The 15192-nt window shown below is 42.5% G+C and overlaps 1 protein-coding gene across 1 annotated transcript in view; it reads right to left on the bottom strand.

Moving 5' to 3' along the window:
* Positions 1-288: 288 nt before the first annotated feature.
* apoba (apolipoprotein Ba) overlaps positions 289-15192 on the bottom strand; it is a 43862-nt gene continuing 28958 nt past the window's right edge. The window contains exons 25-30 of the mRNA XM_038967303.1: positions 13911-14284; positions 2882-10471; positions 2687-2798; positions 2551-2580; positions 2078-2264; positions 289-1865 (exon numbers count right to left, since the gene is read on the bottom strand). Coding sequence (XP_038823231.1) covers positions 774-1865; positions 2078-2264; positions 2551-2580; positions 2687-2798; positions 2882-10471; positions 13911-14284 — 9385 coding nt within the window. The 3' untranslated portion in view covers positions 289-773. The remainder of the gene's footprint in view (positions 1866-2077; positions 2265-2550; positions 2581-2686; positions 2799-2881; positions 10472-13910; positions 14285-15192) is intronic.

Genomic DNA, 15192 nt, shown 5'->3' on the forward strand with positions numbered 1-15192 from the left:
CTCATCTGCATTTCCTACAGTGCAGGAAGTTTTTCAGCAACCGAAGAGTGATCAAATTAAGATCCAACATCTGTAGCAAACAAAGGTTTTTAGCTTTCTTAGTAGAGAGTTGGAATTCTAAAACCAGAAGTATTCCAATGAGTTGGACTACCCTGCCATCTAAAGGCCACACGGTTTTAACTTGAGCTCGAACAAAAGAAGAGTCTGGAGTCTGTACTTTATGTGTGTGAACCATCTTCCTTAATTTGTTGGGATGTAAGAATCTCACTTGAAATAACTCATATTAAATGTGTTGTTGACCATACCTGTAAAAATTCCCTTTATTGTCTCAATTAACATGGTCATCAAAAATATGATTGTTCAGGCATTTAAAAAAAAAATAGCTCTTTTAAAAATGAAACACAGTGATATATAATAACAGCTCAAATATAATGTATATGTATTAGTATAATATTTTTTGGTTTTCCACATAGCAAAGTCACAGCTCAAACATAAAGTATATGTTAGTATCACAGGAGGCTGCTGAGGGGAGAATGCCTCATAATAATGGCCGGAATGAAGCATATGGAATAGCATCAATTACAGAAACCATGTGTTTGGTGTATTTGATACCATTCCAATGATTCCGCTCCAGCCATTACCACAAGCCCGTTCCCCTCAATAAAGGTGCCACCAACCTCCTGTGCTTAGTATAGTGTTTTCTTTTCATATAGAAAAGTATATTTAGTTAGCTGTTCTTATTCAAGTGGTGGTAATAAGCATTGCTCGCTCACTCACTGCCTGATCTGTGTTGGCCACTCACTGAAAGACTTCCAAAAGAAGGGAAGGGGAACATCAATGTCCATCTTTTTCAATGTTACTCTTATGTATGGAGCTGTGTTCTGCGATGCCTGCTCCATTAGGTCAATAAATTCATCGAGTCCCCCATAAAAGTGAGACTGAAAAAAATCGACAAGCTCCTTGAGGTCATTGTTCACACGATCCACTGTCACCTCGTTATAGATTTCCTGGATCTTTATTTTGGCAGTATCTTTGTACTCACCAGCTTCAGATTTTGTCACGTGCATGTCACGCTCAAGAGAACGCAACATTTCCTTCAGGTCTTGTGTCTTCAGAGAGGCAAGGAACTCTGCTGCCCTCTGGAAACATAGCTGCAGGAGATCATGAACTTCCTGGATCAGCTCCTCCAGACTCACGTCCTCCAAGTGTCTCACTACCTTGGTCATCTCATCCTGGATGGCACTCATGGCAGACCTCAGGTTGGCAACAATCTTGTTTCCGTTGACAACTACATTGCTACCAGGGATTGTGAACTGAACGCCTTTAATGAAACTTTCAATTATATCAGTTATGGTCTCCATGAGATTTGAGAACCTTTGGGCAGCCCGGTCAATGGTTGCAGACACAGAGCGACTGGCCCTCTCGTAGAGCTCCTGTCCAGAAAGTCTCTCCTCTATTCCGGGCAGAGCAAAATTAGTCTCACGCAAGAACGTAAGAACACTGTTAAGCAGTTCAGTGATGTCGATAGACGGTATACTGTCAGCTGCATTCCTAAACATCTCTCTCATAGAATTCTGTAGTGTATCAAAACCCAATGGGACCTCATGATAGGCTCTCTCAATGATGTTGGAGACAGAGTTCTTCAGCTTAATGGAGGCACGGTTTACACTGAAGCCAAAGTGAGCTGTGTGATACTTGTTTATGAATTTGAGCAGCGCATCTGTGATGGCAGGCATCCGCTCTTTGAGCCCTTCGATGGTGTAATGCATGGTATCCATGTTCCAGGCAACCTGGAAACTCAACTTCTCAGAGCTCTTCAGAGTGGCTTTGACACTCACAATGTCCGTATCCTTATCAGGGGTAGACTGGATGGATAAGGAACAAGTAAGAGGGGATTAGAATTGTTTGTCTCATTCCTTCAGTATAAACACTGATTAAGGCAACAACAAATAAAGCTATGTATTGTGTCCATAGAAAATAACATCTTGAATACTCTAAGCTTTCAGTTTGACAATTTATAGGCAGAGGTGTGTAGTATGCATATAAAAAAAGTTCCAAGAATTCAGATTTGTCTTACCAGGTAGCGACTGAACACTTTTCCGTACACCTGTGAAGGTGACCTCCAAGTAAAAAGGAATCCGAGGAAACCAATAGATGGGGAAGCCATGGAATTGGTGATGCCATCCTTGCGGGAAGCATAGCGGAAGCTCACATCAACAAAGGTTGGGCTGGTGATATCCACATTCAAAGTATGACGAGATACACTGAAAGATAAAGGACACTTGGTTAGATTTTTATGCGATTATGATCTGTCTGTTGGGGAAAATCTGGGCTGAAAATCTGGGCTGAAAGGTAGAAATGTACAGGATGTCTGGGGCGGCAGGTCGCCTAGTGGTTAGAGTGTTGGGCCAGTAACCGAAAGGTTGCCCAGGTTCCCCGTTCTGCCCCTGAACAAGGCTGTTCCCCGGTAGGCCATCATTGTAAATAAGAATTTGTTCTTAACTCACTTGCCTAGTAAAATAAAAAATCAAATTATCTTGTGGTACTTACATAGCATCAGGAGAGGCTTGCCGTTTCATCCTAAGAAAAGAGATTACATTTAAATCAGAAAAATATGTTGTTATCTTATTATTTGGTAGCGTTGTATTTTCGAAAGCATCAGTCTTACTTTCATAACATATTTTACCTGAGATTTTGTGAGAAGACATGCTGCCAGTCGACATTTATGTCACTGTGAACCAAGTTGCATTTCCCATTCATGCGGACTGCTCCTTTTTCAAAACGAAGAGTGGCGGTGGCTGCAGGGACAAATATACAAAAATAAATGTAAACCTGAAAGTACTTGGAGAAAGTAATCTAAAGTACATTTTTCAAATCTTACCATCGAGGTCATACTCCAGGAAGATCATAGTGGAGGTACAGATGGACTTCAGTGAAGTGACAACGTTGGACTCCTTGTTTTCCAGGTTTGCAGTTGATGTCACATTGTAAATTGGGGATAACACCTTCACAGTGGTGGAGAGGGCACCGAAGGCTGGGATAAACACACTTACAGGCAAGTTCAGGGAGATTTCAGGGATTTCAATCTTCTGTTCTGGGATGGTAATGGTTGGCATTTCAAAGTTGGAAATCTGACTAGCAATCTCATCCAAATGAATGGTGTGCTCACCAATGGTAATGGACTTGGGGAAGGTAAATGATGAGATAGTGATTTCATACTGTCGCAGCTTCACTGACAGGAAGGACATTCTGTTCTGTAGAAACTCTGTATCAATATCAAAACTGGGAATTTCCACCTTGGGCAGACCAGGCAGCATGATGTCAAAGCCAGTGGTGCTTATCATCGTAGGGATCTCCAAATTCTTCAAATCAATTGAGAAGGCTGGCACATGGAGAGTGGTGAAGGGTACATCGAAAGCTGGAACATCGATGACAGGTGGCACTGAGACCTGATCTGGGAGATCAATATTTTGGAATCGCATGTCAATCGTCCTTACAGCCTTTGGGATCTCTTTCACCCAGCTAGGCACTGCTAGTGTCAATTCTGGGATATTGAAGGTGACCCCATTCTCAAATAATTTGGATGGTAAAGTGAAAATTAGTCCCTCTTTGTTCTTTGTGTAAACTACAGTAGTGGACAGATTGAGGAATTGCATTTCATCCATTCTGGAGACCTGCTCTAACTTAAGCACATCCCAAATAGTCTTCTGGTAGACAGGGAGCCGGACAGACTTCAGGAAAGCAAGAGATCCTTCCACAGATTCAGCAATATCTATCTTCACTTCAGCCTCATCATTTGACAGAAGTAAGTCACAGGAATGTATAACAGAAGCAAGTTGCTCTCTGCCCCTCCAGCTGAATGTCTGCTTATCTGCAGTGATGGAAAGATAATATTTCTGATCCACTCCTGCGTCACCCGGAAGATCCATGTAATTGAATGGCTGGGTTGCATCAATGTCTACCTTAGCTGTCAGCGTTGTTAGAGGAACAAAGTCTAAGTTTGCTTTAACAGAGTGCTTCCCATTTGTATCAAACCCTGCCCAAACAATGTTAACCATATTGTTGCAGGTGCAATTCAAAGTTGCATACACACGCCTCAGAGATGCCTCAAGAGCTAGGTTGTTATTGATGTTCAGATTCAATATGGTAACCTTATCGTAAACAAGGTTGGAGTCTAGGTCAGTTTTCACTGTGGATCTTAAGCCATTTGCATTTAGGTAAATGTTAGCCTCGTTGTCTATAGCTCCATAGTAAACAATCCTTTTTACTGTTATGTCAGTTTTTCCTTTGGTAGAGGTCTCCAGTGAGACATAAGATGTAAGTCCCTCCAATGCCATGTTTTGATCAATGTTCCCCTTGCCTACAGCCTCAATCAGTGGCATATTAAGCATGTATTTTAGTTTAATCTTGGAGGCTACATTTGGTTTGGTCTTGGTATTTCCAAGAAGTTCCTGACTCAATTCCAGACTCACAAAGGGAAGGTTGACTCTTGCAACAGTTGCCAGAAAAGCTTCCATGTTCCTTTTAGAGAGACTAACAGTACAGTCGTGGCTGCCTTCTATGTTCTGGTGCTCCCAGGACAGAGCAGTGGCAAGTTTTAAACCCCTTGACCTTGTCAGGCTGGTAGACCCGTCAAGTTTACCTTTTAGAATATCAAACACAGAAGTTGAGGAAGCTCCGAATCGGGCAACAATGTCAGACTGGTTATAGAGGCCTACATTAGCAGTCAGGGTAATCACAGTGGACTTGAAAGAGAAATCGCATGTCATGTTGCCCATGGCAGGGATCATGATGTTGTTCTGAATGGCAGGTAGTGTGAATGAAGGAAGGGTCAGCTCACTCAATGTCTCAGGAATACGTAAGACTGGCAGCTCCAGAGATGGCAGCACCAGGGTATAAGATGGCACAGAAAAACCCATTGTTGGAACTTTAAAACCTGGTGTACTGACCTCCTTAGGGATGAAAAAGCCAAATGCAGGTAACTCTGCTCTGAAGCTAGAGACTTCAATATTCAGGATGGGTATTTTGTATCCAGGGACTGTGACGAACCTGGGAGGTTGGTTGGATGTGTCAATCTTATATTTGTCAAAATGTGTCTTGGCTTCATTGTAAGAGGTTGTCAGAAGGTTTACAAGTTTGTTTCTCCCTAACTCAAAGTGAGCCCTAAAAATGTCTAAATTACTAATTGCATTGTAGAAGGGATGTAGGTCATAATCAATGGTGTGCATGTCAGGGTTCTTCTGATACTGAAGCTTTAGGTTCATTTCAAATGATTGCCTAGGGGTGGTTAGAAGTTCCTTGAGGCCAGCATGCTCCCAAAGAGAAAGTTCTTGAATGTGAGGTGTTTTCAATCTAAGATAAGGCACTGTCATCTCAGGGATGGTGAGGGGAACGGTCAAAAAGTCAACATTGGCTTCACCGTTCATTGCTGCATAGATTCCAATGTCTTTCTGATTGTTGTCCATGGTGAAATTATGATAGTACTTGTACTGATTGAATCGAGCTAAGCCAGCCCAGCATGCGTGCTGCATTTCAGAGTTAAGTATCACACCAAATTCATTTTGGAGATCAAACTTTCCTGTGAGTTTCAATGGGAAGATAACCTTTGAATTTCCTTCGTTTTTGCAATCTAGGACAATCTCAAAAGGATGGACCAAAAATTCCAAAGTGTTAGATATGGTTCCACTCATTCTTCCCATAAGCTCTGCATTGTGGGAGGCTGTGAGTGCAATCTTTAGGTCTCCCACATGGGCATCTCCATTTAAAACCGCAATACTGCTCTTGACGAAAGGAAGTTCTGTCTCAGCCCTGGCATCAACAGTGAAGTGGCTGAAAATGACAGATTCAGCATTCATGGTTTGTTTCATTTTCAAGACCTTGCTTTCAGTTTCTCCAACAAAGGTTAATTTCGCAGTGATAACATTGATGTTGAATTCTAGATTGTTTTTGTGTGTGCCTTCATCTGAGTAGTCTTGAATGGACCACTTTCCACTTCCTTCATTTCCAACAGTCACAGAAATAATACCAGATTCAAGACTGGCTGCTGCAGTCTGGGTCATGGTGGCTTGGCTTGATGTTTCAACAGCTGGGATGTTCAAGTTGTGGCTGTAGGTAGTGTCTATTGATGCAGAAATTCCACTCTTTAGGGACAGTGCAATGTTGTTCACCAGATCAGCTGTGTACATCTCAGTAGTGGCCTTAGCAGTGGTCTTTGCTGTTGCTTCTGCAGAGGGTGCGCTGAAAGTCAGTGATCCCTCGTGATCTATAGAGAAGACCATGTGGGTGACATTCACAGTCTCAGTAAACACCAATGTTTCCATCTGAGAAGCTTCTAGACGAGCAGTGGCATCCAAGGAGTAGTCAAGGAATTCAAAGGCTGATTTGGCCTGAGAAGTAAGCGTGGCTGTGAACTTGGAAGTCTCTGGTGCATCTCTATTCAAATTAATTGTTGTTGAGTTCTCTAATGAGGCTACTGTCACAAGAGTGTAATGAGGGGAGTTCACTCTAAACTCGCCATAGAGCTTGCCAAAAGCAGGAATTTGAACTTCACTGTGGACCTGAGGGAACTTGAACTCCGGAATTGGAAGCATTGTGATTTCAAAGTTCTCCAGATTCAACTTTGGGAGGTTGATGGCTGGAAGCTTGATCTCTAAAATAGTTATTTCTGGGAAGGTCAAGTCTGGGAGGTCGGATAAGTAAAGTGCTCTCAAGTCTCCAAAGATGGCCTCGGGTGGAGGCATTGGAACCTCATATTCTCTTACTTGGTCAATGAATGCAATTATTTTTTCTTTGATTTCCTCAAAATCTATGTTCATGGCTGGGACAGTGTAAGAACTCAGGATGGTGAACTCAGGGACTGAGATTTGAGCCGGAATGCTTATGTCCTGCAGCCTGTTCAGGTTGATTTGGATGGCGGGAATGACGAGGTCAGTGAGAGGCACTACAAAAGAGGGAATCTCAACCTCTGCTGTCTTCAGTGCATCCAGAACACCATCCACAGCCTGACTGATCTGGTTTAATATATCTTGGTCCTCAACCACCCTGCGGATTTCCTCAATCAGTTTGTTGAACTGAACAGAAATGTAGGCAACCATGTTGGTATAGGAGTCACTTGCCCTTTGCAGATAGATGAGTATCTCCTCTCTAATGTTCATGCCATCAACTCTATCTCTCATGTCTTGAAGGGCTTGCTGTACAATTGTCTTTATATCGTTGAAGGCTGTAGTGTCAATCACATCTTTCATCATCTTCACGACTTCTGCAATTCTTGTCTCTTTGAGTTGTTCCAAGTATTTGAAGATAGAACCCTGGATCTTTCTAACAAATTCTCTGGAGGCCTCTATTTTTTGTGCAATTCCATAGGCTTCAATCTGATTATTAACATAACTTGTTAGTTCACTGATCTTCTGGTTAGCATCATCAACAAACACATTGTAATCAAATTCCTTTATAATCTTGATGACTGAGCAAATGTATTCCTTTAGCTCATCAATACTTTGCTTGAAGTCAATTGATTTGAACTGATTTACAGACCCATCCAGTAGTTGCATAACTTTGTCATACATGACTTCAACATCTATAGATTTCAAAGCATCAACCAGTGATTGCACAGTTTCTTGGATTCGGAATTCCTTGATGAGTACTACAGTCTGATCCATGAATACTTCAAATCTCTTGTCAAACTCATACCTGAGAAGCAGATCTCTGATATAAGAATACATAGCATTGATTTTGTCTGCAATTTCATATTCTTCAATCCAGTTGACAATCACATCCTTTATAGATTCAAGGACCCTGGCCATCTGCTCAGTGGGAATCTTAGCAGTTAGCTGCTCCACATATTTAGCAAAGTCAAAGTTGATTGAGAGGGTGTAATCCCTCAGATCCTGGAAAAACATTGTGACATCAAAGGTCTCGATAACCTGTTTCAATTCACTAATTTTATCTTGAAGTTTTTCTTTGATTCTAAATCTACTATCAATCTCCCCCAACCAGGCAACACTGCTGTCTCCTAGCTTCTGAAGATCAATCTGTCTGATGACATCCTCAATTGCATCAATGACTCTGACAATTGTCTCTCTGATATTAAAATGGTAATCAACATCCTTCAGCATATTTCTAATTTGTGAGAGGACATTTGAAATGGCGTCTGACAAGTCTCCGCTCTCAATGCTGCCCCTGACTGTTGCAATCAGGTCACTGATTTTGCTTGCAATATCAATCAGGGTTTTTTCAATGTTCACCTTAAGATTCTCCACAGAGGCTTCCAAGTCTTCCAGTGTCACAGCATACTCTTGTGTCAAAATAATCAGTTTCTTTTTCACATCATTCACTTTGTTCTCCAAATCAATCCCTGTCATGAAGTCACTGACTTGCTGCGGCAGATTGTCCAAATGGACTCTTAGCCCACCAATTAGCTGGTTAATGTCTAAGCTGATGATATATTGTTGCATGGCCTCCAGAGCACTGACGACAGCAGTCTTGAGAAGATCAAAAGCAGCAGGAAAGCTTTTAATGAAGGGAAGCTTGATGATATGTGAGTTACTGTTCTTGTCATACTTCAGGAAACCGGAGACACTGAATTCTTGGTTTTCCTTCTCTGACCTTTTGTCTCCACCCTCTCCAGCCTCGTTTAAAAGGTTTGTAGATACTATTCCCTCAAACTCAATTCCAAGCATCTGAGCATTGTTGTAAGTGCTGACGTCTTGATTATAAGCGTGGTTGTCAAACTTGGATTTAGTTTTCCAGGTTAATGACTGTTCACTGGGTGTTAGAAGACCATCAAACTTGTTATCCAGGTGAGCAGAAGATTCCCAACTCTCCAGCATATGTGTGGTTGTGGCCCGGCAGTCATGTGAGTAAGCAAGTGCAAGAGGCTCTGCTTTCACAAGCAATTTGCTGTAGAGCTGCCCAGTGTGCTTCCCAAACAGGTCCACCTCACCATCACTGTTGATTATGGCATTGACAGTGACACTAAATGGCAGTGCCAAGGTGCGAATAGTGCTGACAAAACGTAATGATTCTGAGTTTATCCTTGCTTCACAGTTAGACTTGGAGGTCAGTCCTGCAATCTCAATTTCACAGTTGTGGCTCATCTGTGCATCCATTATCTTCCCAGTTGTACTACACTTCAGAGTGCCAGCTAGGTCAGCATAGTTTATTTCATAAGTGTGTCTGAGCTCATGTTCGTCTCCGTAGGCTCCTCTTAAACTTCCACTCAGGTCCAGCTTGGTAGGCTCCATTTTTACCTGGCCTTCATTGTTCATATGGACGTCAAAGAGCTTGAGATAATTTTTCATGTCAATGGAGGTAACAAAAGGCTTTACGTCAACCTTTATATCATGCTTGTAGGAGGCGTCCTCACAGATTAAGTTGTCTGTCTTAGAGCGGAAGGCCAGGGTCCATAATGTGAGAGTCAGACTATGGGTGTTTTCTGTCTTCATGTTCTGCAGAGATCCCTTCATGTTGTTGGAGAAGATTAAACCCCGCCTGTTCAATACCAGGTTTGTTGTACTTCTTGCGTTTGAATCATAGGCGTTGCCTCTGAAGGCACTGCCTAGAGAAGCCTCAGTACTTGATATTCTGCCCACGAAGCTTAGCTCGGCTCTACTGTCTTCAGCCATTCCTTTGGTCGTGGAGGTCAGGGAGGCTCCACTACTATCTATGCCCCCATTGTAGATGTTCTCAAACGTCAAGGGACTGCACTGCAGGCTGTTGGTGCCACTGGTAACCAGGCCATTTCTGTTCACTGTCACAGTGGCCTTATGCAATCCACGGCCACCTTTAACGGTAAGGGAGCCTTCAGAGTTGACTTCAAGACCGTCCATATTCAGGGAACCTGTGAGAAGGGAGTAAGCCTGGTTTGTTGCATCATCAGCCTGGGACTCAACTCTCAGAATGATTACCTCACTGGAGATTCCAAGTTCAACTTTGTTCTTAAGTATATTGCCCAGGGCATTGGAAACAGCATCACACTTCAGAGATAGTTGGCCATCCTTGTACTTGAGCTCTGCCACATGCTTGAGAGCATCGTCCTGCACATTGGTTTTGGACACAATGGACAACTCGTCATTGGCATACACTCCCTTGATCATGTTCTGAGCCTGGATAAGTGGGGAGTTCACCCGCAGGTTGGACTCTCCTCTTCCTTCTCTATCGAGGGGGCGAATGGCATAGTTATGTCTGTAGGTGGAGTCGGCTTTCCATGAGCCCACTCTGATGGTTCCATCCAAGCTACCATCCCCTGTGACCTCTTCAGAAGTGGATTCTGACATTGCTGAGTAGTACAGAGAGGTCTGCAGGCCCAGAGGACTTGAGGCTTCAATTTTGTAGTTGGCCTTAGCATTCAGTTTGTCTGTAACACTCAAGGTTTCAAAGAAACTGAAGCTGGCATCGATGAAACTGTGGCTCAGGGACCCGTTGACTAGGTACTTCAGATTATCTTCCACTGTTCCTGAAATCATGCCTGTGCCTTTATGAAGACAAAAGGAGATGAAACCATTGTCATTATATAAACAGTGAAATATGGTGATATTCTATATTCTTAAATGTATGTGTGGAAAATATACAGTGCATTCGAAAAGTGTTCAGACCACTTCCCTTTTTCCACATTTTGTTAAGTTACAGCCTTATTCTAAAATGGATTAAATAAACAATTTTCCTTATCAATCTTCCCACACATTACCCCATAATGACAAAGCAAAAACATTTTTTTTTGAAATTGTTGCAAATGTATTACAAATAAAAAACAGAAACACATTATTTACATAAGTATTTAGACCCTCTGCTATGAGACTCAAAATTAAGCTCAGGTGCATCATTTTCCATTGATCATACTTGAGATGATGCTAAAACTTCATTGGAGTTCCTCTGTGGTAAATACAATTGATTGGACATGATTTGGAAAGACACACCACATAAGGTCCCACAGTTGACAGTGCATGTCAGAGCAAAAACCAAGCCATGAGGTCGAAGAAATTGTCCGTAGAGCTCCGAGACAGGATTGTGTGGAAGCACAGATCTGGGGAAGGGTACCAAATCATTTCTGCATCATTTAAGGTCCCCAAGAACACAGCAGCCTCCATCATTGTTAAATGGAAGAAGTTTGGAAGCACCAAGACTCTTCCTAGAGCTGGCCACCCAGCCAAACTGAGCAATAGGGGGAGAAGGGCCTTGGTCAGGGAGGTGACCAAAAACCCAATGGTAACTTTGACAGAGCTCCAGAGTTCCTCTGTGGAGATAGGAAAACTTTCCAGAAAGACAACCATCTCTGCAGCACTCCACCAATCAGGCCTTTATGATAGAGTGGCCAGACAGAAGCCACTCCTCAGTAAAGGCACATGACAGTCCGCTTGGAGTTTGCCAAAAGGCACCTAAAGGACTCTCAGATCATGAGAAACAAGATTCTCTGGTCTGATGAAACCAAGATTTCACTCTGGCTTGAATGCCAAGCATCACGTCTGCAAGAAACCCGGCACCATCCCTACGGTGAAGCATGGTGGTGGCAGCATCATGCTGTGGGGATGTTTTTCAGCGGCAGGGTCTGGGAAACTAATCAGGATCGAGAGAAAGATGAACGTAGCAATGTACAAAGAGATCCCTGATGAAAACCTGCTCCAGAACGCTCAGGACCACAGACTGGGGCGACGGTTCACCTTCCAACAGGACAACGACCCAGAGCACACAGCCAAGACAATGCAGGAGTGGCTTCGGGACAAGTCTCTGAATGTCCTTGAGTGCAACTGGTCTGAATACTTATATAAATAAGGTATTTCTGTTTTAATTTTGAATACATTTGCAAACATTTCTAAAAACCTGTTTTCACTTTGTCATTATGGGGTATTGTGTGTAGATTGATGAGGGAAAATAAACAATTTAATCCATTTTAGAATAAGGCTGTAACATAACAAAATATGGGAAAAGTCACGGGGTCTGAATCCTTTCCGAATGCACTGTACATTAAAATATAGCAGCGACCAGCAATGAACGGGGTTCACAGGATGACAGAAAGGACACAAGATCAGTTGGATAACACAGCAAACTGCAAACTCTATCACGTACAGTGGGGCAAAAAAGTATTTAGTCAGCCACCAATTGTGCAAGTTCTCCCACTTAAAAAGATGAGAGGCCTGTATGACAGACATGTATGACAGACAAAATGAGAAAAAAAAATCCAGAAAATCACTTTGTAGGATTTTTAATGAATTTATTTGCAAATTATGGTGGAAAATAAGTATTTGGTCAATAACAAAAGTTTATCTCAATACTTTGTTATATACCCTTTGTTGGCAATGACAGAGGTCAAACGTTTTCTGTAAGTCTTCACAAGGTTTTCACACACTGTTGCTGGTATTTTGGCGCATTCCTCCATGCAGATCTCCTCTAGAGCAGTGATGTTTTGGGGCTGTTGCTGGGCAACACGGACTTTCAACTCCCTCCAAAGATTTTCTATGGGGTTGAGATCTGGAGACTGGCTAGGCCACTCCAGGACTTTGAAATGCTTCTTACGAAGCCACTCCTTCGTTGCCCGGGCGGTGTGTTTGGGATCATTGTCATGCTGAAAGACCCAGCCACGTTTCATCTTCAATGCCCTTGCTGATGGAAGGAGGTTTTCACTCAAAATCTCACGATACATGGCCCCATTCATTCTTTCCTTTACACGGATCAGTCGTCCTGGTCCCTTTGCAGAATAACAGCCCCAAAGCATGATGTTTCCACCCCCATGCTTCACAGTAGGTATGGTGTTCTTTGGATGCAACTCAGCATTCTTTGTCCTCCAAACACGACGAGTTGAGTTTTTACCAAAAAGTTATATTTTGGTTTCATCTGACCATATGACATTCTCCCAATCTTCTTCTGGATCATCCAAATGCTCTCTAGCAAACTTCAGACGGGCCTGGAGATGTACTGGCTTAAGCAGGGGGACACGTCTGGCACTGCAGGATTTGAGTCCCTGGCGGCGTAGTGTGTTACTGATGGTAGGCTTTGTTACTTTGGTCCCAGCTCTCTGCAGGTCATTCACTAGGTCCCCCCGTGTGGTTCTGGGATTTTTTCTCACTGTTCTTGTGATCATTTTGACCCCACGGGGTGAGATCTTGCGTGGAGCCCCAGATCGAGGGAGATTATCAGTGGTCTTGTATGTCTTCCATTTCCTAATAATTGCTCCCACAGTTGATTTCTTCAAACCAAGCTGCTTACCTATTGCAGATTCAGTCTTCCCAGCCTGGTGCAGGTCTACAATTTTGTTTCTGGTGTCCTTTGACAGCTCTTTGGTCTTGGCCATAGTGGAGTTTGGAGTGTGACTGTTTGAGGTTGTGGACAGGTGTCTTTTATACTGATAACAAGTTCAAACAGGTGCCATTAATACAGGTAACGAGTGGAGGACAGAGGAGCCTCTTAAAGAAGAAGTTACAGGTCTGTGAGAGCCAGAAATCTTGCTTGTTTGTAGGTGACCAAATACTTATTTTCCACCATAATTTGCAAATAAATTCATTAAAAATCCTACAATGTGATTTTCTGGATTTTTTTTTCTCATTTTGTCTGTCACAGTTGAAGTGTACCTATGATGAAAATTACAGGCCTCTCTCATCTTTTTAAGTGGGAGAACTTGCACAATTGGTGGCTGACTAAATACTTTTTTGCCCCACTGTACCTTCCTTTATGTGCAATCAGTGAAAGCATTACCATGTTTATCTCTCAATAGGCCAATCAGTTCAGTAATTTTTAACAAAGTTGCTCATGGCCTCTAGTTTCTGTGCCCCCCCCCCCCCCCCCCCCAAAAAAAAACAATTACCAATCTATGCTTGAGTTATTTGACTATGTCAAGGAAAAACATAATGTAAGAATAACAGTAGGTTACACAGCTTCACTATGAACCCCTAATGAAACGTGGAAAGATCAGCAAAGTTTACCTTCAAGTCTGTAGGCGAGTGGGCTGATAGGCGACTGAGCCGTGACTTTAAAATTAACAATATAGCTGGGAACATCAACAGTGTTGTTTCCCCCGGAGATGGATCCCTCCCAGTTGTAGAAGTTGCTGTTTACTTTGGAGGTAACCTCAGCAAGGCCAAGCAAGGGCAGCACGAAGTCAAAAGAGCGAGGTATGGTGAAAGTTGGGATTTGGATCTCATTGGCAGGAACCATCCAACCTATTTCAGGAACATCAATGGCAGGAATGGACAGGGTAGCGGGAATGTTTAACTCCTCAGAGGATTTTCCTCCCAAAGGCACAACAAGGGAGATTGCCATTTTGTTCTGGTTGAACTCGTATCTGAATAAACTGTCACTGTTGTAAAAACAAAAAAGAAAGTGACAAATTAATTCATTGTTATTAGCGAAGAATTTATCCTGATTTCCCCTTACACTTTGCCATTATTACATTTCATTTTATCTCCTGAATTGAATCTAATCAAAGTTTATTTGTCACGTGCGTCGAATACAACAGGACCTTACAGTGAAATGCTTACTTACAGGCTCTAACCAGCAGTGCAAAAAAGGTGTTAGGTGAACAATAGGTAAGTAAAGAAATAAAACAACAGTAAAAAGACAGGCTATATATAGTAGCGAGGCTATAAAAGTAGCGAGGCTACATACAGATACCGGTTAGTCAGGCTGATTGAGGTAGTATGTACATGTAGATATGGTTAAAGTGAATGGAATGGATTGACATGGAAATACAGTGCCTTCGGAAAGTATTCAGACCCCAAATGTATAAAAAATTATAAACAGAAATACCTTATTTACATAAGTATTCAGATCCTTTGCTATGAGACTCAAAGTTGAGCTCAGGTGCATCCTGTTTCCATTGATCATCCTTGAGATGTTTCTACAACTTGATTGGAGTCCACCTGTGGTAAATTCAATTGATTGGACATGTTTTGGAAAGTCACACACCTGTCTATATAAGGTCCCACAGTTGACAGTGCATGTCAGAGCAAAAACCAAGCAATGAGGTCAAGGCACAGATCTGGGGGTGTGTACCAAAACATTTCTGCAAGATTGAAGGTCCCCAAGAACACTGTGGCCTCCATCATTCTTAAATGGAAGAAGTTTGAAACCACCAAGACTCTTCCTAGAGCTGGCCACCAGGGAGGTGACCAAAAACCCGATGGTGACTCTAACAGAGCTCTAGAGTTCCTCTGTGAAGATGGGAGAACCATCCAGAAAGACAACCATCTGTGCTACACTGCACCA

This window comes from Salvelinus namaycush, chromosome 28, assembly GCF_016432855.1.
Source record: "Salvelinus namaycush isolate Seneca chromosome 28, SaNama_1.0, whole genome shotgun sequence".
Lineage (NCBI taxonomy): Eukaryota > Metazoa > Chordata > Actinopteri > Salmoniformes > Salmonidae > Salvelinus > Salvelinus namaycush.